The following is a 26,575-nucleotide window of genomic DNA, read 5'->3' as shown; positions in this document are numbered from 1 at the left end:
CCCCCTTCCCCTACTTGTGCCCTTGCTGTGTCAGATTGACTTGGTGTATTCCAATACCACAGTGGACTGCTACAACAAATCATACATAATAATTTTAAAAGGCGGTGAAGTAAAATGATTGAAACAAGCAATTACTTTACATATTCCATTAATCTTTCCTGGCTATTTATTTCTGTTGAAATTTTTTCAAAAACTTGCAGCGTTGTAAGAAGTCAAGCCTCATTGTCCTCTTACTAAGAGCTAACTGTCTCCATGAAAACAAAGTTTCATGACTGCTGCTGTCGTGATTTGAGCAGCAGACGTAAACAGGGTCATCTCCAGCCATAGTGGGTGGATGTTTAGTTTATAGCGCTGAGGTTAAGAGTGAAAGCGTGTGACTAAGAGCAGAAAACAGAGGAGTCTTTGTATACATCAAGAGCCCTGAGGCAAAACACAGAGAAGGAGAATGCTGACACAGACTTTAATGGAGAAAGAAAAGAGTCCATTATGAACGTTACAGAGAACATAATTCATTTAAGAGAAATCAAGATTTAAAGGACTTATAGAGGGGAATATGAATACTGATGTCAGTGCGTCACGCCTGGTGGTTTGTTGTCAGACTCTGTAGGGTTAGGGTACCATGCATCATGTCAGGTGGAAGACTCACTATCAGAAATTATTGTCACCTCTTTTTTTGATTCCTGTTGGAAACAGATTTCTTTCAGTTCAAGCCTCTTGACAGAAACCAGTAATATGAACAATGAAACAACTGCAGCTCTTGCATTTTAACACCAACCTCCCAAAGCTGTCAAAAATTACTTTCAGGATGCTTTTTCCTCCCCATACCCCATCTCTTCATAACTAGAAACAGGAGGCAGGGCACAAGCAAAAGAAGGAAATGTCGGAATTACGCAAGTATGAGGGCACAAGGAGAAAGCTGGTTAGTAGAGTTGCTTCCAAGCTTGCATATACATTGTGGAGACTGAGGACAAGCACATTTACTGCACCATAAAACAATGTTATGAGTGCTTGAAAAATGTTCCCCAATCTATACACTATAGTGGCTTCTAAACTTCAGCAGCCAGTCATGAAAATAGAGTGCTTTGTGCAGTAGCTTGCGCAACCAAAGAACTTTCTTGTCCTCAGAGTGCTTTATTATTTTTAACGAGACAGGCTGAGCACTTCTTGATAAACATTTTTTCCTTGAAGCAGTAATCCTACTTAAACTTTTTACCTTTTCCTATGGCATGCAGCTAGGAAGTTAATAACAAAACTCATTTTCCCTTAAAGTGCTAGTCATGTTAGTACTGAAAGTGAGGGACATGTGATTGTCATGAAAGGGGCCACAGCTGGAAATAAATTGAAAGTGCCCTGTTAGTATGCAGGCTTAGTACTTTAAGAAGAAAGTTTTCTGAAGCACATTTTCTAGGATATCCAGTTTCTCTCAAACTAACAATTAAAAAGAAAAAATTAAAAAGTAATCATGTTGCAATAGGAATGTTCCAGCCTGTACTGTTTGGTCCTGATGCCTAACCCTGAGTCTACTTTGCCACAGGCAAGTTATGGCCAGCCGGTCATGACAGAGCCAAACCAAAGAGCCAAGAGTACTTCAGGAGGTCTCAGAGGAAGGGAGGCTGATCATACATCTGCACACTTGCCTTTGCTTTGTGAAAGGTGCAATGCATCCTGCTGCTTTGGCAAATGCTTCTGGGGTAGCATTACAAACCGTTCATTTTTAAAAGCCATTCTTCTCTTTGGTGCAAGAATTATTAAAGCTTCTGAGAGTTTAATTAATGGTGGGAATTAAGCCACATGAAAATGAGAAAACCAGGGCCAACCCACCCATCTAAGTCAATCTCACGTCTGTCCCCTTGTATCAGTGTGTTACAACAGGCTCTTTCACGGTCACATGAGGCTGACCAGGGGACACACTTCTCACTAGATCTAATACAATGAAAAGAAAAACTGTCTTTTTCCCCCTGTGGTCTTAGATGCACATGTGGCTTTTCATACCACACACATCATGTGTTCATGGAATGAAAGGCCCTTTTGTAACACGCACACACCAGTCAAGGCAACTTAACATCGGGTAGGATTGTTAACTTGGTTCCCTAAAGCCTCCCATGCACACTGCAGCAGCACTGCACTGGAGGAACAATGTGGTTGAAGGAATTTGACCAGCTATATTATAAATAACTCACAATACACATATCACCATTGCCGCTCCACCCAGGTTAACTACCTTTACTTAGTGGAGGTAGTTTTTCCCAATAGGAACAGAGGAAAACTTGAAGACAGGTCTGATGATTGCTGTGCTTGGGATGGCCAAGATGTTCACATGTCTGTATTTCAAGGAGTCATTACCACCCTACAAGTACTCTCAAACGTGGCCACCTTCCTCTGCTGCCTTTATGTCAGAAGACCAGTAAGAACCATATTTCCTTAATAGGATTACCAAGCAATGAGCCTTTATTCTTTAGGCCTCCATGCCTTTGAATGTACCTGTGTAGGCAGAAGGTAAGCAGTCATCAATCAAAGATTACATTTTGCAAATTTGGAGGATGTACCTCATGTGAATCTTAACAAGATCTATTTGATTTGAAGCAGCAGCTTAACTGCACAGTTCCAAGCAGCAACAGTTCTCTATCCAAGCATGGAAATATATCTTCTTGAAAGACTATTTTATAAATCAAATTATGCTCAAGGAAAGCAGACCAATCTCAAAAGGAAATCTTGTTCTTCTTGCAGGGCCTGGTATAAGGGTGCACATAAAATGATCTACCAGATATTTTCAAAGTTGAACAACCCAAGTTGTATCACTGATTTAGGTAACTCCAGAACGGGCCAGCTGTGTAAATGCCCTTCATCCCTTAAAAAATAAAACAAGGAACACAGACAAATTTAACAATTTTATTAAAAATTGTACCAGTTATTAGAAAAAAAATCCAAGTATTAAAGTATTAAAAAGCACCAAAGAAGAAAGCACAAAGCAAATATACTGCACAGATACAAAAAAGGAGCTCTGCCCAGTCACCATTGGTACAGGCAGGAGTCCTGGAGGCACACAACCAAGATAAAAAAAATGCTACATTCTCACTGGGTCTCAGTCCATGGCAAAGAAGGTGTGTGCACTTCAGGACTAATCCAGACAGAAATCTCACAGGAGAGCATCAGGTTTACTTCCGCAGCAGGACAGTGTCATACTCTGCTGAAAATCAGAAGGCATGGGGAAACCCTCCACTGAGAGGAAGTTTATTAAGTACATAGCAAATTCTAGCTCATCTTACCCTTTTTGTTTTCCAGATGAAGGATTCTGAAATTTGTTGTTGTTGTTTTTTAAATATCCTACTGAAGGAGAACAGTCATGCAGGAAGCAGGGGGGGAAGGAGGGGAAGAAAATGTGAATCCACATTTCACAGTATTCTCATCAGTGAATTTCACCTAGAAACATGGGAGACTGTACTACATACCATGGAAGAGAACAGAAGAGAGCCATGATTACTTTAACCAAAAAAAACCAACATCTACATACCCAAACTCAAATTTAGTGGCAGGATTTTCAAATGCACCCAGTGGAAACAGACATACATATCCTGTGGGTTGTTTTAAAATTTCCCTTTCACAAGCCTAACTTCTGACATGTATTTAAGGAGATACTGACAATGTCATCTTTCCATCACACCAATCTCTCCCCATTTTGCCATCAAATACTCCTTTCAGGATAGTCTCATCTAAAACTGAGTTGAGGAATTGGTGATGATGCTCTCCTGGAGCCATGTCCACAAACTGGGGAGACTCCTTTAGATTTAAGAATAACTTTATACATGCAAAATTTCCATAATAGATTTTTAAAACAGTTTAAGAATCTACCCTTCCCACCCCTCTGTTCCCCAAAGGCAGCAAAAAGTCTGAAGACAGAACTGAAACATGGCTTTAAAAAACAGCCCACAGACATTAGGTTTCGCTTCCCAGAAACCAACTTCCAGCATGGGATTCGCAGGAAGAGACCCTCCTTTCTGTGGCTAAGGGGGAAGGTGAGGCACATGGAAGAAAGAAGGGTAGGGGATGTCAGACTGCATTCAGTTCAAGAACACACACACACACACTCTCGCACACACACATAATTACATTCCAGTGCATTTGATGTGTTTGGTCTTTTCTGCTTTTCCTGGTGGAGAAGAACTGAGCTGTGTAACACCTGTGTGAACACATGCAAACCAAAGAAACAGAGACCACTGAAGTCTTTAGGAACTGTAAAAGATTGTCCTAGGATCTTTTATCAATTCCTTGAGGTATTTCTTCTTGCTAAAACAATCAAAGGCAACAGGTAGGCATTTTGCAAATGATCACAAATGCCAGTTTGAACGACAGACTCTTTTGAAGGACACTATTAAAACCTTTGTTGTCAAATTATGCTAATACTCAACAGTGCTCGGTTCATGTGCAGACCTCCCATTAATATGAACCAGCATTCCATGGTTCTTTTATTTATGATCCCACAGTAAATACTGCTGGTAAAACAAGGCAAGACCTCCACAAATCTGCATTCTTGTTTGATTCTAGCACATATGCTGAGTGCTTTCTCTATTTTTCCCTTTAAAAATACCCTCAACAGCACACCATTCAGCATGTCACAGTCTCACCATTCCCACAACTTCAGCAGAGATATGGGTCAGGACCAGCAGTGGAAGGGTGGAATTCATTGTAGAGTTGATAGGGTCACATTGTAATAACTGCCTCAAGTAATTTTGCTTTTTCTTAAAAAAACCCCCCAACCTTTCCTCCTAGTCTACTAATGGTCAGGATCTGCTGTTTCCCAGAAGAGTGCCAAGTGCCACACCGAATGAAGTTCCACCTTGGGTACAGCTCCAGTGACTGCTACGGAGCAACTCCAGGACTGTAGTAACCTCACATACACACATAATCCAGGCTTGAGGGGACAAAATAAACAGCCAGTAGAAAGAAAGATGTCTTTGCAATCACACTTTCTACGCCAAGAAAGACTGGGTTCCTCGCCTCTATTCCCTTGCTGATACACAGCTCCAAAACAAAGGCTGACAAGGAAGTTTCTTTCAGGACTCCTCAAACAAGAGTTTAGCCAACAAATATTTAGTAACAAGCTATTTAAACTGAAATATGTGATCAGTTATGCAGGAATTCAATGCTACCAGAGATCATCAGCACCTTGACAGAAGGCTGCAGCCCTACACAGATCCAGCAGCAGCCCTTTCCATGAAAATTCATCCTCTCCCCTGCCTTTTTTGTATCCTATTTGCAGCAGTTTGCAGCTATCCCTGGGCAGTCACTTTGTGATTACTGGCTCAGCTTTCAAGAATTGCAGGAAACAAAAGTAAAGCTAACTATTCCTTACTTGTACCAGCCTTGCTGGATCCTAGGATGGGCAGGTTACAAAGTATTCAAAAGGGTGGGAAGCTGGGAAGGGATAGGAACAACTCCATCCCTCAAGGAAAGACAGTTGAGGTCTGAAGCTGTTCTGGAGATCTGGGGAAGGCAAGTAAGATATTTCAAGGCTGCTGGCACCATCAGCAGCAGCTCAAGGTTTCCTTAGGAACTACTCATTAAAAACAGGAATTTGTTTTAGGAGAAAGATCCAACTCTTCTTTCTAAATTGTTAGACTCTAGTTTTACAGCACAGAGAGAAACAGTGTCCCATTCTTCTCACCAAAACAAACTAATATCTAAAAACCTGAGCATAATCCTTCAGCAACAGGATTTAAACCATGTTCTTTGGAACCGTTTCTCCAAATAATCAACATATGTCCCACGCTGCACTGCAGTAGCTACTCTGTGGGCAAGATCTCCCCAGCAGGTGCTCAAGGGGCCTTACAAACATAGAATGGGTGACACATAGATGAGTGCTGAGCATCCATGTGTTTGTTGATAAATGTGTGAAATCTTCCCACTGTTTCCCCAAGTAGGTGAGACTTTAAGTATTAATTAGTTGCTTTTCCCTAAGGGAATAACCAGCCTGCCCCTCCAAATCTACATGAAGTAAAGTAAGACTTTGGGGTTGACAGAGCATATTTCCTTTCTCTGAGACACGCAGATATGGAATATAATTAAATATATTATCAGTGGTTGTAAATCTCTGGCACCAGTAACCAACACGCATATTGCAGGAAGTCGGCCTTTGTCTAGCATTAGCTCTGTGTCTCCATTACAAGTATTGTTGTTCAAGGAGATTTTAACTCGAGACCCTGGCATGACCAATTTTGATAAGTCTGTTGTTGCAGTGGGAAATATGGACTGGCAAAGATGTGTCTTTCCCTGAGCCAAATGACTTTATTGAGGCCAGCAGCCTGACTGAGGAACCATTTCAGGTACTTGTTTCTCCACGGTAAGAAGAGTCTTGTCCTAGATAAACTGGTTGGGTCTCAACACTAGAAAGTACCAGACTTATCCTTCCAGCTTATGCATCTGGACAGGCCTTATTGGCCTGTTTAGCTGTCAAGTCAAGGCAGAGGGGAAGGGGAAAGCTCACAATGGTATTTAAATGTCAGAAGCAGTTGCTGAATATTTCATAGTTTGCAGGGCTGTTATGATGTAGCACTGACTGTTCCTGATAAAAGGGTCCTGGCAAGCAGAGGAAAATGCAAGCATCATATCCAAGGGCGCCACACAGGGAGGCATCATTGCTTCATTGCTTCCTGAGCCTCTGCACTTCCACTTCTGCCTCTTAAAGAGCTTCTTACTCAAGAGTCTTCTCCTCAACATTTGGCTTCTCAGGGGTCCCCAGTTCAGTCTGTGCTTGCACTACCCCTCAAGCTTTCCACCTAAATTTAAGTCGTCTTTCTCCAACGACCAGCATTTACATCAAGCAGACTGTGCAAAGCAAAGTATGGGAAGCCTCATCTCTGTCAGCATGGGCAGAGAGAGGCTTCCATCCCGTTGCAGCATAGTCAGCAACAGCTATCACTTAGATCACTCTGGGTAACTCTGTAGTGCACATGCTTAAAGAAACAACACAAAACCAAAAACAATCTCCCCTCCTAAAAAAAAATTCCCACCCTCCCTCTCCATAAAACCCACCCCCAAAAATATTACTTGAGATTCACTTATATGAATTATTAACCATCGTGGACAAACATATTACTCTAGCCCTAGCTAGAAAAATAACACAAAAGGAGAAAAAAAAGGCTTTTCTCACATAAACTCTCTCCTTATGTTTAAGGAGAGTGACTGTGAATATATGAGGGTGAAAAAGGCTTGGGGACCTCTTTCGGGGAGCTAAAATACATTTTGCCCCAGTAGAGCAGGATGCGAATCAAGAGAATGGGGCTGGGAGAGAGCAAGAAGGTCCAAATGTAAGCCTGTTCAGCAAACTGTTACCAGACGCTACAGTGCAATGATGAGATTACACAAATACCAGAGAAAGCATGAGTTAGAGACAAATATGCAAAGAGGGGTGGAGAAGGAAAGTATATGTGCAAGTAAACTACTCTTCCATACAGCAATGCTTATTTTTCAGAGTGGATCAAGAGCAGAAGAATTTCTCAACACCTGCAGCTGACATTTGTAACACAACTGAAGAGCAATTCTCTGGACAGCTCTTCCTCATGCTGGTTGTATCATTTGAGACCTACAACAAGGTGCGGTGGCAATATGGAAATTTTTGGAAAAAATAATAAGAAAAAATAATAATTGCTTCTCTGTTCATGTTTTACCCTAGTTGTTACTGGGTTTGTGAACTAAGTATATTTAAGGCTACAGAGAAGTAGCCATCAATATTTAAGGCTACTTCCTTTTGGTAGGGTAGTTTCCCTGTGCTGGTCCAATAGTGTCAGCCATATGGACAAACCTCTGAGTGCATACAAACTGGGAACTGATAGAAGATCTCCCTTGAAATAATATTACTGCTGCTAGTCAGGATATGCTTACAGCAGCCTCCAAACACTACATACTAGAGTAATGGACACACTGCTTGTACAGTGTACATATCAGACTAGATGCTAATTAATTTCCCTGTCAAATCCTGAAGCAAGATTATCAGATGCCTGGGATCTAAGCCTTCCTGACCAACCACATTATGGTGAGAGCAAAGAAAACCAAAACAAAATAAACATCCATCATAAAACTACTAAAAACATATACATTAGCATTGTATAAGAATGACACTTGCGCCATATTCCATGGGTTTTGGCTTCCTGCTGGCTCATGGGCACTGAGAACACTGAACTGAAAGCAGGCAGTGGCAGAAGCTAATAGCAACCAGGAACCCCAAGAAGGTTTCATTTTCAGACTGTTCCACTGGATTTTTTTTTTTTTAATTGATGGCAACAACAAAGAACAACTTGTGAGAGAGCTGCAAGTGGTGCCCAATGGAATGGCTGAAGAGGTCAGATTTCTTTGTGATTTTCTCTCACACAGGGTACAAATAAATAAACAGTAACCAATGAATAAAACAAGTAACCTGATGGATCTAAGCTACTTGAATGTTTTTCATTGCTAAAAATGTGGAGGAATTGAGCATCTCTGCTCTGGAAGATACCCAAAGTACGTTTAGTCATCAATCCCAGGCATCATTTTTAACTAGCAGCCAAAATGACACTCCTGCACTCTACTATCGACTACTACACAGGGCAGAGGAAGCCGTCAGTCGAATACCTGCCTCCCTTGCACAAAGGTCACCGGTGCGGGGAACCAGCAGCAAGCTTTACCAAACACACCCACATTCTGGCTTTCCTTCAACAGTGTTGGACAAGAGCTCCCTGCCTCGCAAGGCAGGCAGCAGCAAAGAAGAGTCCATAAAAACACCCAAACTTGAAGACGAGTATCAGAAAGTCAGAGTCCTCACATCCGGCCGGCGGTGTGCAATGTCTCGCCCCCGAACCAGTGTTTGTTCAGTGCTCCCTGCAGACTGGATGTGGCCTGAAACAGGCGGGCGAAGCTCACCTCTGCCCAGTGTGGTTCCTGTTCACCTCTGCGTTTAAGGCCAAGTTGTGTAGGAAGAGAAAAAGCTGCCACCACACTTGATTTCTGTTCTGCTGATGCTGTAGAGAAGAACAGTTAAAGCAAGGTTATTTATATTTCTAGAATTGCAACATACCACTTCTCTTTTCCAATAACAACTCAGTTACACTTTTCAAGAGCAGACACTTTAATCCCATCAGCATAACAAGGGGGTGCAGCAAGGGATGAGGGGAGAGAGGGAAATGATAAGTTCTCCAGAAATAATTGTAGCTCTAACATTACAAAAAGAAAAGAGCAGACCCTTTATGCATTGTGCACAAGAGGATTAAACTTTTTTTTTTGCTTGTAGGATTTCGCAGAGTTTAGCCAAGTGCTGTTTTTAATCAGATTGGCTTCTGAGCCTTTCAAAAGCCCCAGCTGCATGAACAAACAACCTTTTTTTTTTTAAAAAAAAAAAAGCCCCCCTTCACCCCGAAAGTAAAAAAAAAAAGAAAAAAATATAACTGGTGATCCATCTGTAAGTGATTTGACACCGTGAAGGTCAAAGGGTTAATCTTCAATTTAAACCACACTGCTGAGACAGCAAAACTCTGATTTCATCTAGTACAAGAAAACACATTCGTGCACACACACACTCCCCCACCCTCCCCCCACCACATTTTCCTTCCCAGCATCTCCAAGATAATACTGCCCTTTTTATAGCCACTTTTGACAGTAAGCCATAAATAATCAGCCTTGGAGCCCTTTCCTACTGACTGGAGCCAATTAAACCTTAAGCAAGAACATACTTGAAAACACACAAAAAACCAAAACCAAGAGGTTATTTCAGGTCCCATTGTCAAGGAAGAAACATGGGAGTTGAGTTTCAGGGGGACACCAGACTACATAATGCAGCTTTGGGACAGGGACACTGTTCCTCCTTTTGTTGTATGTAATCACCCCTGCAAAAGTGGCTCCGATTATACCCCCACCTTCCTGCTCTTTAATAGCATCTCATACAAACAGGTGGGTTTCTCTTTACATTGCCCAGTCTGGGATACTATTTCACCTCAATAACCGACCCTCTATTAGAAGTCAGTCTTCATTTTCTCATCCAGAATTCCATATTTGCTAAGCAAGCATGATCATTTCTGGAAAACAAAACAAACCAGCCCAAATCTCCGCCCCCCCTGCCCCCCTCCCCAATCCCCAGCAGACAAGGAAACAGAAGACTGGCTTCCAACAACTTTGCCTCAGTACACAGGAGTTCATAAAAGAGCACTGAAGCACATTATATGAACAAGATGTTTCAACCCAGATTAGCCCAACAGGGCAGAACAACACAGTTGCAAGGCATTTTTTACATAATCACAAATAAGAGAGTTGCAACTGGAGTTGGTGTATTGGAGATGTGTCAATAGACAGCTCTTCAAAGCCCTCCCAGATAGCCACTAAATTACGTTGTATTCCAGTGTGAGTAGATCTGTGCCATTTGAATCACAAGTACACACAAAACAGGCTTCCAGAAAACCTGTGTTCATCTCGCATCTTAGCAGTGGGTCATTATTCTTGCCATCAGGACTTAACAAGATGAAGAAATGGATTTGGAAGAGTTCACACAGATCCCACCACACATTTCAAGAGCACTGTTTGTAGCATAACCTGCAGGCAGTGGCTCTAGAGCCTGCTATTATTTATTTCAAAGTAACTAGTCCTGGGTTCAGTCCTTACTGACTGCACAGGCATTGCTAGGTTTACAGGTGAAAACAATCTTTTATAAACGGTCCTGTAGGGCTGGGTTAAAAAGCACTCAAAAAGCAAGATGGTTTTTGTTTTGTTACTCGCATCTCAGTTTGATCAGGTTTGCCCCTCCTCATGAAACTGCAGAGATTCTTCTCATCCTCCTCAATACAGCCACACTCCTAAAACTGCTCAGACATGCACAGGGAATCACAACGTCCCCGTGACATCTAGATACCCGTGTTTTTATCAAGCCATCACAGCTTAGGCAGATTCCTTAAACAGAGATCTTTGGGTAAGATGTCAACGAAGCGGCGTGCAAGAACAAAGTGGTCTTCTGCAGTGTCCACAAGCAAGGAGCTATGCTAGGAGAGCACAGTGGACAAACATACTGCAGAGGCTCTGAAGACAATCTGCTTTGTTAGATTATTTTATTCTACTGGCAGCCAAGAGAATAAAAAATTGTCTTATAGAGACTTAATAAGGGAAATGCAAAGGGATGTTTAAAAATTGGTACACAAATCCTAAGCTTGAAATACATCTCAGCTTCACTGGTGGACCCTCTCTAATGGAAACTCTCATGGAATTTTATAAAGTGGGTTAATTGGGGGCACACAAGAGGAGTGCTGATCTGGCATGTACAATTTTACTATTTCACACTGTTGGATGATAAACACATATAAGAACCCCCATATTAATGTCCTTCTTCATGTAGGAGGTTGCTTTGTGCTTCTCACACCTTAACATGTTTCTAATTATTCTGTCTCCTCAAGTTTTATACATCACCTTGGGAGAAAAGGATTACCTGCTCTTTCCAGTGATAAGTAAAAGAGGCTATGTTCTGAAAAAAACAGTGGAAGGACTGAACTCATATGCCTCTTTTTTTTTTTTTTTAAAGGGGGGAACTTTTTGAGGAAGGTATTGAGTTTTGTTTTTATTTGGTAAATAAGAGTTTTAGAGCTGTACTTTAAGATGGGTTACAGGCCTGCAAGAGAATCAGTGGGATGAGAAAAACTCTAATGTATTTTAGTTTATATTCTATTGTGTTTACTTCCCTGCCTCTTGAAGTCACTTTTTGGTACAGCATTTTTGTCCTTTTCCAATTAAAAGTGTTTCCCATAATTGCCATATACACTAAAGGAGATTTCCATGCAAGAGCAGAATAGGAAATATTTTACCCTTGTTTCCCCTTGCTTATAAGAAGCATAACATCTCAAATAACTTTTTGAAGAGTGGTGACACCATTTTGTTTTGAAGTGAAAAAATAGAGCACTAGATTGAGGGCAGCTTTCCAGATTTTATTCCTAGACCTAGGAATTGTTTGTATTTCCCTAGGTCCATATTCAGCCAGCATTTTCTTCCATGGTGGTGTGGTCCCACACACACTTTCACTGGCCCACACACTGGAGCAGACCACTCACACTGTCCTCTCCTCACAGCAGTGCTGGAAAGTGAATTAGAGCAGCATAATGATCAAGGCCAGAACTAAAATCTGAAAAAAAAAGTTGCCCTTACTTTTGAACACATCATCCTAATATATCCGATCCATGGCATCATCAAACTGATGCTTGTGCCAGGACAACAGAAACATGATGACCTGTGAAGAGGAGCAAGGTGGGACTACCTGCTTCAGCAGCAAGCCTAGCTAATAGGGTTTGGAGTTATAGCTCCACTTCTGGGCTGATCTGCTTTCTGTGGTACTAATTCAGCATGGGACAAAAGCCACAGAATGGGAATGGCAGATATTATTTGCAGTAAACAATTTATGGAAAGAACTAAAAAAAGTCCTTTTCACAAGTTTCTGTGTCTTTTTTCCTAGATATGCCTCAGCCAAGACCAAAATTCTCAAATATTTCAAGACTGAGGGTTTTTTGGTGTGGTATAATTTTGCTGTCAGGAAGGACAGAAAACCCAGAAGAGTGATTCCATGAATTTCGGTTGTTAGGTTGTTTGGGGTTTTTTTCAGATGTGATACATTTTGAGACATTTTTCTAAGATTCGTAACTATTGCAACACTGGTGTATAATTACCCTAAGCTTCACCAGGCCAATTTGTCCTTTATGAAAATAATTCAATCCTCAGGGTCACTACTGCACAAAAATACCAGGGATGAATGCTTTGCCACCTCCATGGGAAGCACCAAAATAACCCTTTTGAGGCTCCCTTCCCAAGAAGGAAAGAAGCATCTTTTGCCCTCTATACTAACTGTAACTAAAGAAGAGTAGACTTGTGAATACAGTAAGTCAACACAAAGCTGGAAACACATAAAACCATTTCCTATTGCAGCTGCTGCTTTTTAAAGGGGATATCCTTAAGAGACTGTCTGTCTGAAGCGTTAGCATGAATGCTTCAATGAGTCACAGGGAAAGGCCATTTTACAGGAAAAGTGTCCTCTGTAGCAACAGTACATTAGTGAAGCCTCTTCCATGAACTGTGCTGAACCAAAAGCCAGACTACTTGTAAACAAACACAAAAAAAACCATGCAAGACTTTTACTGGAAGCAAACGAAAGAGGAACATGACTGACCCGACGCTTATTCCTTCCCTGTAATTAATTCCTAATACGTTTCACATTGTAAGCATACAGATATATATCTGGCAAATAACACCCCAGATGTCAAAACCTTTTTTACTCCTACCGAGCTTTTGCACGGGGTGATCATAGGGAAGATCAGGACAGGTAATGCACTTCAAAGAAAATGCTGTCTGTCTGACACAGCTCTTTGAATCCATGAGCATAAATGTTTAACAGATTAATAAGATTCATTTTTACTCTTGATGCATATGTGCCATAAACACCTCTACTTTAAAAGTACATATGTTTGTCATACACACATGTTGTATGTGGGTCTGTCTGGTACACCCTGTCTACCCTCTCGATCTCATGGGCAGCTTCTGACTTTGCTTCACAGCTTCCAGAAAATTAAGAGTCATATTCTGATCCCATCTTAACTAGAAGAATTAATATGGCCCTAAACGGTGCTGTTAGAGAAAAAGAAGAAGAATAGCATATGTGTACATAGAAACATTATTCTTCCTTTAATAACTAATACAAGTATTAGCAACAAGTTGTTGGGTTGGGATTTTATTTATTCACTGAATACAGAAATACTTGCACACCGGGAGCAGTTGCTGACTCATCGCTGAAGGCTGTTTTGGCTGCCAGGTGGCTGGAGGCATATTGTGCTACTACAAAATATGCTTTAGCTCAGAAAGATTAGAAAGTCACAGTCCCCAAGGCAACAGAAGTTACAGAAGATGTCCCCTACTGGAGAGAGAAATGCAGACCATTGGAAGTCAAATACAAACCTTTCCAGCTGTGATTCCTAATGACCAAAGTGTAATACATGTGTAAAAGCAGCAGAGAAAAAAAGGAGGCAATAACAGAGGAAAAAAATGACAGAGGAGCTCAGAGACATGGTTTCTCGTGGCGACACAACAAAGAGGATGAGAGATCTTCCTTGGGAAACTCCATCCTTCTGGCTCGCAACGACTCTTACATGGGACTAAGCCTGTGGTAGAAGAAGGCATCATCTCAAGTACTGCTTCCTTTCTCACGAGCCTCCATCAGGCTTTGCGACAAGATAAGCAACACGTGTGTTTATGGAGAGAGGATATGCAGTACTGGGCAGAGCCGAAGGGATGCGGGGTGCAGGGACCCCCAAAACCCACGTATGGGCTGCCCAGCCCAAGCATGGGAGAGGGCACGGACTGAGGCGCTGGATCCGAGCAGCAAACAGCGACGGCTGTTGCCCCAAACCTGCTGCCGGCGCAGCTGCGCAGGTGAGCCCTTTCTCAACTTTCTCGTAGTTAAACAAACACGCAGCCACTCGCGCCTTCCTCTCCAGCGCAGGCAGGAAGGGGAAGCAGACAGCCGCCATGGCAACAGCCAGCTGACGGCAACCTGGGAAGGGCAACCACCGGCCACCGCGTTCCCAGGCCCCCGGCCTTCCCCTCCTTCCCCATCCCAAGGGGCACGCTGGCTTATTTTCCAAAAATACAGTAAATAACGATCCTGTATTTCCACAGAGCCGCACCTGATACCACTCTGTACCTGTGGCACGGGGTCCGGCACGGCTCGCCCCCATGCTCTGGGTGTGTGCGTGAGGGTGCAGGAAGAGATGCCCAGGAGAGGACACCCCACACCGCCCAGCCACGGCCAGTAGCTGCAAGAGTTTTTGACTCTTTTAAGGGTTTATTGACTGAACCTGCGTGTGATGGGGCAGAGCTGTTCCACAGCTCCCGGTGTTCACCGCCTGCCCTGCGCGGGCCGCGGGATCCGCTGACCTGTGTTTGGCATCCGTTCCTTCGCCAGCAGAAGGGAGGTGCTCACAAAACTGCTCAGTGCTGCGGAGACCCCCCCTAGTGATTAAAGTCTGCCTCGGGGTTTGCTTAAAATAACACTTTAAAAGTTTTTACAGGAAAAATATCCTGGCGCGGGGGGGAAGGGGTGGGCGCGGGGCCGCCCGGCTGCGCGGGGAGGCGGCGGGAGGGCAGGTGCAGGGCTGGAGCCTGCGGGCAGCGCAGCCTCTCGTCAGCAGCGCCGATGACTCAGAGGCTAAATTTAGCGAGCGATATAAACACAGCCGCCGAGCGCAAACACGGCCCGGCCGGGCCCTCGCACGCACCGCCCGCTCCTCCTCACCCGCCGGCCGGGTCCGCCGGCCCTCGGGGGGCTCCAGCCGCGTTGCCAGCACCTCCTCAGGCCTGCCTCCCATCAGGGAAAATCTAACTGGGGTTAACAGGAGTTGCCTCACTGCTTGGTTTTGGATCACTATTTTTTCTGCCGTGGTCCGGTCCTGGGAAGGATTCTTTTTCAATTGGCGAGGTAGCTACTGAGGAGAAACAAACAAACAAGCAAAAAAAAACCACCAGCATCCAAACGGAGACTATGAAAGGCTGGCAGGACATTCTTCCTCAGTGGCTTGAAACAAAGGAGGACTCTGCATTTGGGCACTTGCTTTCCTGCCTTTCCACCATAAAATTTAATTGAGTAAAATACAAACATGTACACTCCTCACCATAAATAATCAGTCCAAACATCTCATCATCCCCCTCAGAGATGGCACTATCTTAATAAGATCAACCAACCGTGGTGGAGGACTGGAGGCAGAACAACTGGGTTCCTATCAGCAATTCTTGCACAATCTCAGTCAAGTTATAACCTGCATTTTCTACTCTCCCACAATAAAAAAGAAGTGGGGTGTTACCATAATTATTTCTTAATTGAAAAATAATTTCTCAGCTGTCATACTGCTACAAGCAGAAAGCACGTTACCACTGTCACAGTGCTGCAAGAGCTGAGGAAGTCTAGAACCTGTGGAGACTGAAGGGGTTGTACAGGAGAGACAGCAGCACTGAACACTGATGTTAGAAATACTGCAGAACACTTCACTTGTACTGTCCCAAAGAACTGTTTTGTGCTCTTTATTGTGAGCAATCTTGGTCTTTTGAGGTTGTGGCCCCACTGCCTCAAGACAGCCCTGTGTCTGGCAGGGTGAAGGATTCATGGCACACAGTTGCACAGCACTTGCATGGCTTTCCTGCCACCCAGCTCCCTTATCCTTTGCCCACTTCCTCTACCAGAGCTAGGCAGGAAGTTTTGCTTTTTAACATTATCCCCTATTTTAAGCAGGAACATACACGGAATATATTTAAATCTTTTGTCAGCTGAAAGCATAGAGAAGGCTAGATTAGGATGATGTAGAAGTTTTTTGGTTTTTATTAAACTGATGTACAATGATTCTATGGGACTTGCATCAAGAGTTTGTATGGCCCAGCCTCCAGCAGCAGCCTTACATGGCTGCCTGAGGAAAAGCTGGGAGCAAGTACATGCAATAGCTTCCACTAGTACTCTCTTTCAGCATCTAACTAGTTTGAGCTTAGGACTTCCTGAGTCAGATCTGGTTTCTGTTTATTTAATGTCTGCTTCAATGGCCATAAACTTGTCTCAATTCCCCTTGAACCCAGATAAAGCACTGGGATGCACAATATGCCTTGACAAGGAGCTCCACAGCTTTCACCTGTTGCATGAAAAATGACCTCATTTACTTTGACCTGGCTCCTACTAGTTTGACTTAATTTTGCCTAGTTCTTTTACTGGGAGAAATTGGTCTATTCATCTCCTTCATGTCACTTTATGTTTATGTTTTATGTTTATTCTGTTTAATATTGCTTCCCTCTTGGTTTGTATGTTTTTTGTATGTTTTAGCAGTCCTAGCCCATTTTTTTATATGGAAGTTCCATTGTCCTTCTTGCCCTTCTCTGAACCTTTTCCAGCTCTGCTGCATCATTTTTGGATGAAGAAAACCAGAATTTCATGTAATATTCAAAAATGGTAGAAACATGGATTTATATAGCGGCATAATTATGTTCTTGTTCTCAGTTTCTTTTCTTAACATACCCAAGAATACCATTTCAGATTAGATGTGAAATGGTCCAGCAAGTTTCTGTTAACCTAAATGTCAAGTAATCAGCTCCACAGGCAGCAGGACTTCAAAACAAGTGCTAGGCAAGGGGCAGCAGGTTGTTGTTGTGTCATTTTTATGCATGGAGAAGGCACACTTCCAAGCCCACCTCTTCCTTGTCATTTTTCAAAATAAAAAAAAAATAAATAAAGAAAAGAAAATCTAACAACATTAAGCAAAAAATCTATCTCCACTCCCTCATATCAAATTTCTGACTCCGCTGACCATAAGAATGGCCCCCTCCTTTCCTCAAGCCTAGGATTCTAGGTCCATAGCCCTGAAATAACTTTGTTTTACATCTCAGTCTTCCCACCCAACCAACCCCCTACCCTTTAAACTGGGCTCACTCACTTCTGCAGTTCTCTCCCTCACCATGGTCATGCATCCTCAGCTGGAGATTCAAGTCCTGCACTGATGGGCAATGAGCAGAAAGCAGAGCTGAAGAGTTGACCCACTGCTGTGCACAGCAGCAGCAAGCACCAGCCAGCAGGGAAGATCCTGAAACATACTGACCTACTCAGGAAACAAATGAACAAAAACACGTACCCCAAGTCTCAAAGATATTGTAGGTACAAGTGAAGTATGGTGCTACAGGCTTAGCTGCAGGACAGTCTGAGTCTTTGCATTACATTATTAGGAAGCTTTTCTGAACATTTTTCCTAAAATACAAAGTCATCATAAAGAACAAATTCCTGCAAACAATTCCAGTGTAAAAAAAGCAACTGTTAAAATGCCCCAAACGTCCTTAGTAATGAAAAAAGCCTGATGGAGTTTGGGATAAATGATGCACATGTAGTGCTGTGCACCCATTCTCTCATGCCATTAAGTTTCCGACAAGTGACACGGGCTCCTTGTTGCATAAGTAGAAGTGTCTCAGAGGAGGCCTTGATAACTCTCATGAGAGACAGAGAGGAAAAGTATGCAAAACATAACACATTTCACTTTCAAAGGAAAATAACATTTCCTCCTGGACATTTTCAGTGTCATTAGCTTGAGGCAAACAGGTACATGCCTAGCTGTCTGCCCACAGCTGGTGTGGATGCAGACATTTGTGTTCCATGGGCTGCTGAACCCTGTTGCAGTGATGGTAAGACTTACTTGCTGAACCAGCTGGGGAATTTAGAGAAACTAAGTTTTCTGTAGCTAGATCCACAGAGGCTTTTTGAGCATGGTCAGCATATCTAAATCAACTGCAGGATTCCTGATGTGTTGGAAAGGGACTTTGTTGTTGTTTGTAATGCACTTATTTACTCAAGAAAGCTCAGCTCTGATTCAGCATCTGGTTCTCATTGAGGCTTAGCTTTTTTTAAACTGAGCTTTCCAGATGGGTTGACTGAAGCACAAGGAGGTCAAGAGACTTGTCTGAGGTCATACAGCAAGCCAGTGGCTCTGCTTGGACCTGAGCCCAGAACTGTTCAAGGCTACCACTCCTTGGCTCTTAAAGAGACAATTTTATCCCCTGTGAAGTGATCTTATCTCCATGAAGAAGAGATGCAATAAAAGCAGTCCCCTCAAAGCTGCAGCCTGCTTAAAAAGAGTTATTTTATTTGGAAAAAGCTGTAGCATTCCAGTGTCTCGTTGAAGCCTGTCAAACTGAAGGGGTGTGACACTGATATACAGTGTCATCCACCCCACCCCTATATAACCCTGTGCTCCTCTGGGGCGGCTTTACACTGCTGCCACCGCCATCCTTGATTGTGTACTCACATCCCATCTAGCAACCCCTCATGTCATGATATCCACTGTCCATTCAGCACAGGTCGAAGCTCCTCCTCAAGGCAAGGAAACTCAAGTGCACTCAGGACCTGAAGCAGAGCCCAAGCACTTGTTGCCACAGCCTGGACATGTCGAGTGTGGGAAGCACATCCCAGCCAACCAACCAGCAGATCCCCTAAGCTCAGCTCCATTCTCCATAACCTCAGAGCACACTCTTGAAGCTCAGCTGCAGGCTGGGCTACAGCAGCAGTTCACAGATGCCGTGGCAAAGGCACACTTGCTTCAAACCAAGGAGAAGGTAGCAGGTACTGCTTCTCTTGCAGAAAGCATGGCTTGTCTCTACCTTTGTTTTCCAAGGGCAGGGTGAAAAAAATACAACAGAGGGAAGTTTGCCAGAAGCTACACAGCCTCAATCAAGTAAGGGGCAGTAAAGAACTCAAGAAAACTTAGATGGGTCTCACATGTCATTATGCAGAGCCCTTGCAAACTAGATCAACCTGTAGCAGGCTCTGCTACTTAGGAACACAGAGCATTGCTCAAGTCCTTTCAAGAAATTCACCATCTTAAGGAGATGAAAGACACCGAGTTCTAGGGAATGTTGTTATTGCTCTAGCACTGTTCTAAGGATGAAATAGCCAGGTTTTAAATTACTGTTTTCTGTTTAACATATTAATAGGAAATGAAATCCTGAAAGTGGTGTTCATGCCAAAAGCAAGCATAGGTGCAGCCAACTTTCTTATTCTTACTAGATGCATACCCAAAAATCTTTTGTATAGCCAAGAACCACAGAATAAATACCATTTAGCTCCAGAAGCCCAGAGAAGAGATAACAGTGACTCTCCAGGGTTCCCAGTGTGGGATGGGGTTAGACCATGCATGCAGCTGAGTCCAATGACAACGCAGTGATGTCAGCCTCAGCAGCTATTGCCTGCTCAGTTTCTCTCTCAGCCAGGGATGTACATTAACCAGCAGCCTTTGTGTCAACACAGCCTTGCTGCTGCAGCAGCAGAATGGGGGCCACACCTGAACTGCTGAAGAGTCTCACAGAACTCAAGAGCCGTGAGAAGGCAGCTCCTGAGCTAGCTGGATGCACCATTCCAATGCTAAAAGCCTCTCCTAACTTCCACTGAAAGAAGACACACATTTTCTTTTCACGGGTTCACAGATAAATGTTTTGTAGGCTCTGAAAACAGGCATAGCTTGTTGAAAACCAAGCTTGCTCTCTCTCAGGACTTCACAAGACCACACTGGTGTGACTAACTTTGTGGTATTCTAAATCTGATTCAAGACACCACTCTGGAAAGTTGGTTTTGACCAAATGTTTGAGACAAGCTGGAATGGGGCTTCCAAATCAGGGATTAGTTTCACAGCAAGATAAACGACAGCCCAGTTTTCCATGTCTCAGAGACTGCCCCTTCCAAACCACAGCACATTGTGAACTACTCACGTGTCTCCAGGGGCAGACCGCCTGCTTCTTCAGCACCGGGCTGGGCAGACTCATTGCACATAGGACAGAGGGGTTTCTCCACAGGGGATTCATGCCAAAAGCCAAAGGAAATCCTCCATGCAGGACTGGGAGGGAAGGGATTGGGCATGACAACAAAACACTCCACAGGGAACGGTGCTTTGGACACCAATATGTGGCTCAATACTCAGTTTCCCTGACAAACAAGAAAGAATCCCTTAGCAGATCCAAATGCCAAGGCCTATCCCAGGGTCAGGCTGTGGATAACCACTGGCTGAACTACTCCGTCCTCGGGTTAAGTTTTAGAGTTGGTTTGGTTTTTGGTATTTTTTCCCCGTTTTGTTTTCAAATTTAAATGGCTGAAGGCCCCCGCTGCCGTCCCCTTTACAACTTGTTGCTGTTCCAGTTCAAACAAAGAACGCAGAGCCCCTCCTCTGGCGGGCCCCGGGGGCCGGGCCGCGCCGCCCAGCGCAGCCGGACGCCTTTGTTTACTACGGCTGCACACGCCGGGCTGGCCGCCGGCCGCGGCTGCGGGGCCGGCCGGGCACCGGGAGCCCCGGCCGGGCACCGGGAGCCGGACCCCGGCTGCCGTAGCGGGGCCAGGGCGGGTGGGCGCTCCTGGACGCGTTTCCAAGGCCCGGGCATCAGATAGGGACACTCCCCCGAGATGAAACGGGTCAAGTTACAACCAGTTCCACCAGTTCAGAGCAGGGCTCCTCTGCCAAGTTGGTTAAACCTTCCCTTTCCTGTGAGACAGCCTGGCGAGAGAGCGGGGCCTGCAGCTAACGCTGGCAAAAAGGCGCCACCGGGGAAAACCCCATTCAACCACAAACAACACATGTTAAAAGTCTCGTGGTAGCTCTTTATTCCTGCACTTTGCTAAATGACATTCATAGCCCCATCTACATTTCTACAAGCTAATCTTCCTTTTCCTTCGTTAATCCTCCACCTGTTAGGAGATGAGAAGTCCCAGAATTTCTTCATCTCTCAGATGACACAGAGAGGACCAAGCCTTTGCCCAGCCACAAGCCACACTCTCTGACCAGGACAGAGATCCTCACTTACCTTTGAGAAGGGCTGCAAACGATCCCACAGTTAACAGAACACAAACTCACTTGGAGTAACATAAACTTTCTGTCCCTTTCTGAAGTCAGCAAAATTTCTTAATATACAAGCAGATACACCCCTCTTGGGCTTGCATGGAAGTGGCAAACTGCTGCCTGCTGCCAAGCCTCTGCCACCTCTGACCATCTCTGTATGGGCTGAGATCTCCATTTCATCTCTACTTAAAGAGGAAGGAGAGCAAGGAAGAAAGAATCAAGGGTTCTGGGGTGATGGTTATTTTGTTTCTTTGAACAGCAGTGTTTGGGGTTTTTTTTGGTTTTTTTTTTGTTTTGTTTTGTTTTTTTGTTTTTTTTAAGAAAACAAAATCAAGAATCTGGAGTGTGGTTTTCAGACCTGATGGCATCTTACAGCTGTCTTTTTGTTGTGAGGAAGTTAGTCACAAGTCTGAGACACTAGCTAGGACTGTCTGACTAGTAGCTGCTAGCAAGTCTAGTATGATGTAAATATACTTTACAACATTACATAGAACTACCGTTAGACAACAAGGAGTGTCAGAACAGACTCCAGGCTTGTTATTTCCAAGACAAGGAGCTGATATAAGCCACTAATGGCTACATGTTCCACAGAACAGAAGGTGCTGATGGTGAGGAGGCTGGAGAAGAAGAGTAAAAGCTGTAATAAAAACCATGAGGAAGATCCCTGGGAAAAGCCTCAATCCCCACTGCTGATGAACTGGAAGAGCTGGAATAGCAGCAGCTAACACAGAAGAATTCCCTTCCCAGGCAGTAAACACAATCCCTCACAATCTCTTCCCTCCACCTGCCAATCCTTAGGAAGAGCGACCAATCTAGCATAAACAAAATCCATCAGGATACTCCTGCCATTTTATCGCTGTTGGCGGTCTATTGTCTTAAACAACAGCTCACTTAGCTGATGCCTGGAGCCACTCTTCAGAGTAACACTCTTGGGCAGGTAAACCCCCACCTTCCCCTCCAGAGACACCCTACCCTCTGTATGTGGAGCCGGTGGAACTGGTCGGCAATGCACTGCAACTTCCGTGCAATCTGCACCTCAGCACGTGCTTCCCGCTGGCCTTCCTGAGGTTCCTCTTGGAGGTGCGGATCCAACGCAAAGCCAGCTGGAGGGACATGTAAACGGTAACCAGCACTCCCTACAAAACAGATCAGAAGAGTGATTCTTCTAGTGCAAAGATTAGCTTTTCTACTCAGTACACCTCATGGAGGAAAGAGCTGCACATAATCCTAAATTTTTGACTTTGAAGTCTAGTTCCTGAAGCCCAAACAATGACCGTGTATTGTAACACAGTGCAGTAAAACATTTGCCCAATTTCAAATAAACTTATATCGATTAAGCAGAGAATTGTGCTGATTCCCATAGTCAAATGAGTGGCAAGATCTTAAAATTGATTCCTTTTGCTTGTTTATAGTTCAGCCAAGTGCTGTGATTTGGGGGTTTTTAATGGCAGTTTTGCAATTTTACAGGATATCTCCCTCAAGTTGTCTCCCCTTAAAGGTAGCAGTATCTTTTCTGTCAGTCTTTTCTCAGTTTTCTGGCATTTGGTGATATTAGTGATTGGAATTAAAGCTGAATTGGATACACAAAGCTGAGTGGTGACCCATCAATTACTAGTAAAATACTGGATGGACATGCTACTTAATCAGCAACTTTAACTCCAGTAAAGAGCCTAAAAGCTGTAACTTTTTGCATTTTCTTCTCTCCACTGAAAACTTCTAGGAGTTTCCACTTCCTATGTGGATGAGACCCACCATTGGTAGTTAAAAAATGTAGGCAAATTGTAGGATATGAAGTAAGGTGAACATTTAAACATCTAGGAGTAAAATCAAATGTGATAGAATAAAGCCAAAAAGAGAGAGAGGGAATATCAAAGACAGCAGAAGCAATGAGCAAGTGTCTGGTTCCTGCAGTGAACAAGCAAGGGTAAGAAAATACAAGTTGTCTTTCTTGAGGGAGTAGGACTAAAGCAAAATTTCAGTCCTTTAATAAAACACCCTAATGAAAGAGACCTTGCTTGATTGGGGATGTGCTAAAGGGACAGTTTCCTTGCTGCAAAGCTAGTGACTCTGGAGTGCTCTTACCATAGAAGAGTCTCCGTGGCTCTTCAGTGACTCCACAAGGCAACATAACATCCTGACTGGAAGAGGATGGGCTGAGTGTTTGAGTTGCCTTGTCCTGCTGCTCAGGATGCCTGATACCGGGACCACAGCAGTGTGTGAGGGGGAATAGTTGAAACCTCCCCAGAAGGCAGCTGTAGGACTGGTTCTGTGTGAAAAAGCCAGTTGCAGTCATCTCACCAGGCTGACCTGCAAGTCCAAAGTCATCAGAGTGAAACACGTCATCGTCCAGCCCATCCAGGCTAGAATAGTCCTCTTCCAGGTAGCTGGGGCGATCCATTGCTCCTGCAATAAAGGGACATTTGAGGAAACAGCTAAGACACAACAAGAATGTTGTCCAGGAGAGAACGCCTTCTGCTCCAACAATAAAACACAGCTGATTTTACCACACCTTCCCTCTTCCCCACTTCCTGTTGCTGCCCATCTGCATAGATGAGAGAGGTGAGTGACCTGTGGTGAAGGTCAAGGCTTTGCGGAAAGTCCTCAAGTGCTGGGCCAGAGAGAAAGTTCACGTGTGTGTAAGTCCACCCACAGCTCCAATTCCACAACTGCTCACAATTAGATAGCAAATCCCCAACTTCAGCACACAGAAACAGAAAAGATGTTTTAAAAAGCAACCCAAATCCTTTCAATAGCCCCATGGCCAGTCAGTTTCTTTGGGGTCTGCTTTGCTTTAGCCTGCCATATTTGGACTTTATTGTGTATCCCATTTACTTTTTCCCTACCTCTTGCTTATTGATGAAGAAAAGCTCTTGTAACCACAAGGCTGCAAGGCCAGATTTTTTAAGAAACCCCAGTGGCTGCAAAACTTAAGAACTGTCAAAGCCACTTCTGTGAAGCTCTCCATTACTTTTCCCTATGAGGGCCAGCTTTCCTTTCAACTTCTCATTTCTCCCCTCAGCTCCACTTAAGATGTGTCCCAAACTTGGCAATGTAGTCACTTCCTTACCCCTCTTACCCTCAAGCCTACATGCACTGTCAGTGCAATGATTCATCCTACTACTAAAGAAAAACAGGGCTGGTGTCAGCATTTAAAGCAGGATTTTGGTAGTTGCCACAGTAAACACTCCTGCGCTCTGTTGCAGCACAAAGCGGGACAAAGATGGTGGAGAGGAAAAATCCCCAAACAACCTAAATCACTATTTCAGAGCTCTTTGTAAACATAAAGCAATTAGAAGCAGTATTACCAAAAATGCCACAAGTCCCTTTACTGTTACCTGTGCTTCTAACCCAATTGGAAGACAGACTCCTAAGAGATCCATCTCCAGGATTTCCACCCAGTTCCAAACAAGGCAGTGAAATTCAACTCTTCATGTCTCTTCCTTTGCTCTGGTTTGCGAAGCATTTAACAGAATGGAAGACTAGCAAGAGGAATTTCAGGCCTGAAGGAGACATTAATAATAATTTTATAAGGATGTGCTCAGTGCTGCCCCTGGTGCTCCCATCTCCCCCCAGGTGAGCAGCACTCAGGACACCAGCACGCTAGAGACAACAGGACCGAGTAGTGCCAGAAATGTTTGTGAAGGGCTCTGGCTTGGGCACACTATGGCTATTTAAGTTGCTGCATCTCAGCAGTTCACACAACTGAGCCACAACTCCCAAATAAGTTTCTGCAGAGCAGAACAGGTACCTGCCCCAGAGCTGGATCCAGCTCTGCTATACAGCAACAGTGGCAGAGCACTCCTAGCATTCTCATCCATGGCTTAAAGTAGCACACTGAAAGGAGTTATGGGCCCCAAGAGGCAGGCATGGATGATCTCCTTGCCAGCTCTTCTGCTGGATCACAGTCACCTGACAGAGAGGCAGGCGGGAATGTACTTCGTCTTTGCAGGAAGGTTTGCCAGATCTCATCTGTCAGCCTCACTGGGACGCGGGCATTCCTCAAAGAAAGTGCAGCAAAGGCACAGAGCAAACCCCGAACAAAAGAGGGTTTAAAGAGCAAGAAGTTTAACTCGACCTCCTGCAATACGGCCCGACCTTTTTGCAGAGCTCTTCAGAAACGCCGAAGAGAGAACGCCGAGGCAGCGCGAAGGATAACTCGTCCTACAACTCGCTGGAACTCCTTCTATAACCTCCAAACGCAGCTCACGCTGGGAGCCACAGACACCGGACAGCTCGGGCTCCGGGTCCCTACCCGACGGCGGGCACACGGGCACGGCAGCCCGCGCGTCTCCGGTGCCGTGTGCTACCCACGGCGCTTCCTTCCACAAGCCAGCGGCCAAAGCCGCGGGCCGGGGCAGCCGCACGCTCGCGCTGACAGGCAGCGGGCCGCGAGCGGAGGGAGGGCTCAGCGCACACGTGCGTGCCAGCGTCCCAAAACAAAGCTGGCCGGCCTCGCTTCGCCACCGCCGGCCGCCTTTAACTCTTCCCCGCCCGGGCTCCAGCCCCGCAGATGTGCCCCAGGCCAAGAGGTAACGCGGCTCCTCCGGGCAGCGCCGTGGGACGAGACACCCGAGCTCGGCGGGGCGGCCCGGGAGGGCCAGCGCTGGCTGTGGAATCAGCCATCGCCTACATCAGCAAATAATCTGCCTTCTCAGTGCCTACCGAGCTCATTCCTAGCCCGCACCCTCCCTCTTTCTTCCCGCTCCCCAGCAGCCGCGGGACTAGGGGCAGGACTGAGCAGGACCGGCCGGGCGGGGGCTACTCCGAGGCGACCCCCTTTCCCTGTCAGGATCGCACCCAGCCTCGGAACCGCCCTCACCGACGACCTGGCTCAGAGCGGCCGGCCCCCAGTGGCGAAGGCGCTTCCCGGGCACTCACCGAGAACCGGGACGGGCGTCCCTTGGGGACGGGGCGTCCCGGCAGAAGCCGCCGCCGCCGCCTCCGCACCGCCAAACTGCGGCCGGCGCCGGCGGGCGCGCCGCGAACAGCTGACGGCAGCCCCGCCCCCGCCGCGCCCCGCCCCGCCCCCGCTCGCCAGCCAATGGGCGGGGAGGGGCGGAGCCACCGCGCGGCAGGGGCGGGGGGCGCGCCCGGCCCGGCCCGGCCCGTGGAGCGGCGGGGGCGGGGCGGGCCCTTTCCAGCCCGCTCCAGGTAGGAAGCGGGGAGGAATCGATGCCTATCGGCCCTCAGCGGGACGC

At 45.2% G+C, this 26,575-nt stretch overlaps 1 protein-coding gene across 5 annotated transcripts; it reads right to left on the bottom strand.

Moving 5' to 3' along the window:
• Positions 1-7,038: 7,038 nt before the first annotated feature.
• On the bottom strand, positions 7,039-26,347 carry BMF (Bcl2 modifying factor). 5 transcript variants are annotated; one of them, XM_082284431.1, is made up of 5 exons: positions 26,256-26,347; positions 24,713-24,877; positions 23,460-23,780; positions 22,350-22,513; positions 7,039-8,990 (listed from the first exon to the last, which is right to left on the bottom strand). In XM_082284431.1, the coding sequence occupies exons 3-5, from the start codon at positions 23,773-23,775 to the stop codon at positions 8,889-8,891; spliced, it is 582 nt and encodes a 193-aa protein (XP_082140557.1). In that variant the 5' UTR covers positions 23,776-23,780; positions 24,713-24,877; positions 26,256-26,347; the 3' UTR covers positions 7,039-8,888. The 5 variants fall into 5 exon arrangements, with proteins under 5 accessions (XP_082140557.1, XP_082140560.1, XP_082140559.1 ...); XM_082284434.1 differs by having other exon boundaries at positions 23,685-23,780; XM_082284433.1 differs by having other exon boundaries at positions 23,460-23,684.
• Positions 26,348-26,575: the final 228 nt, after the last annotated feature.

Source organism: Coloeus monedula, assembly GCF_965178545.1.
Source record: "Coloeus monedula genome assembly, chromosome: 6".
NCBI classification, from domain to species: Eukaryota; Metazoa; Chordata; class Aves; order Passeriformes; family Corvidae; genus Coloeus; species Coloeus monedula.
The sequence above is the reverse complement of the archived record's forward strand: the minus strand, read 5'-3'. Positions and strand labels throughout refer to the sequence as shown.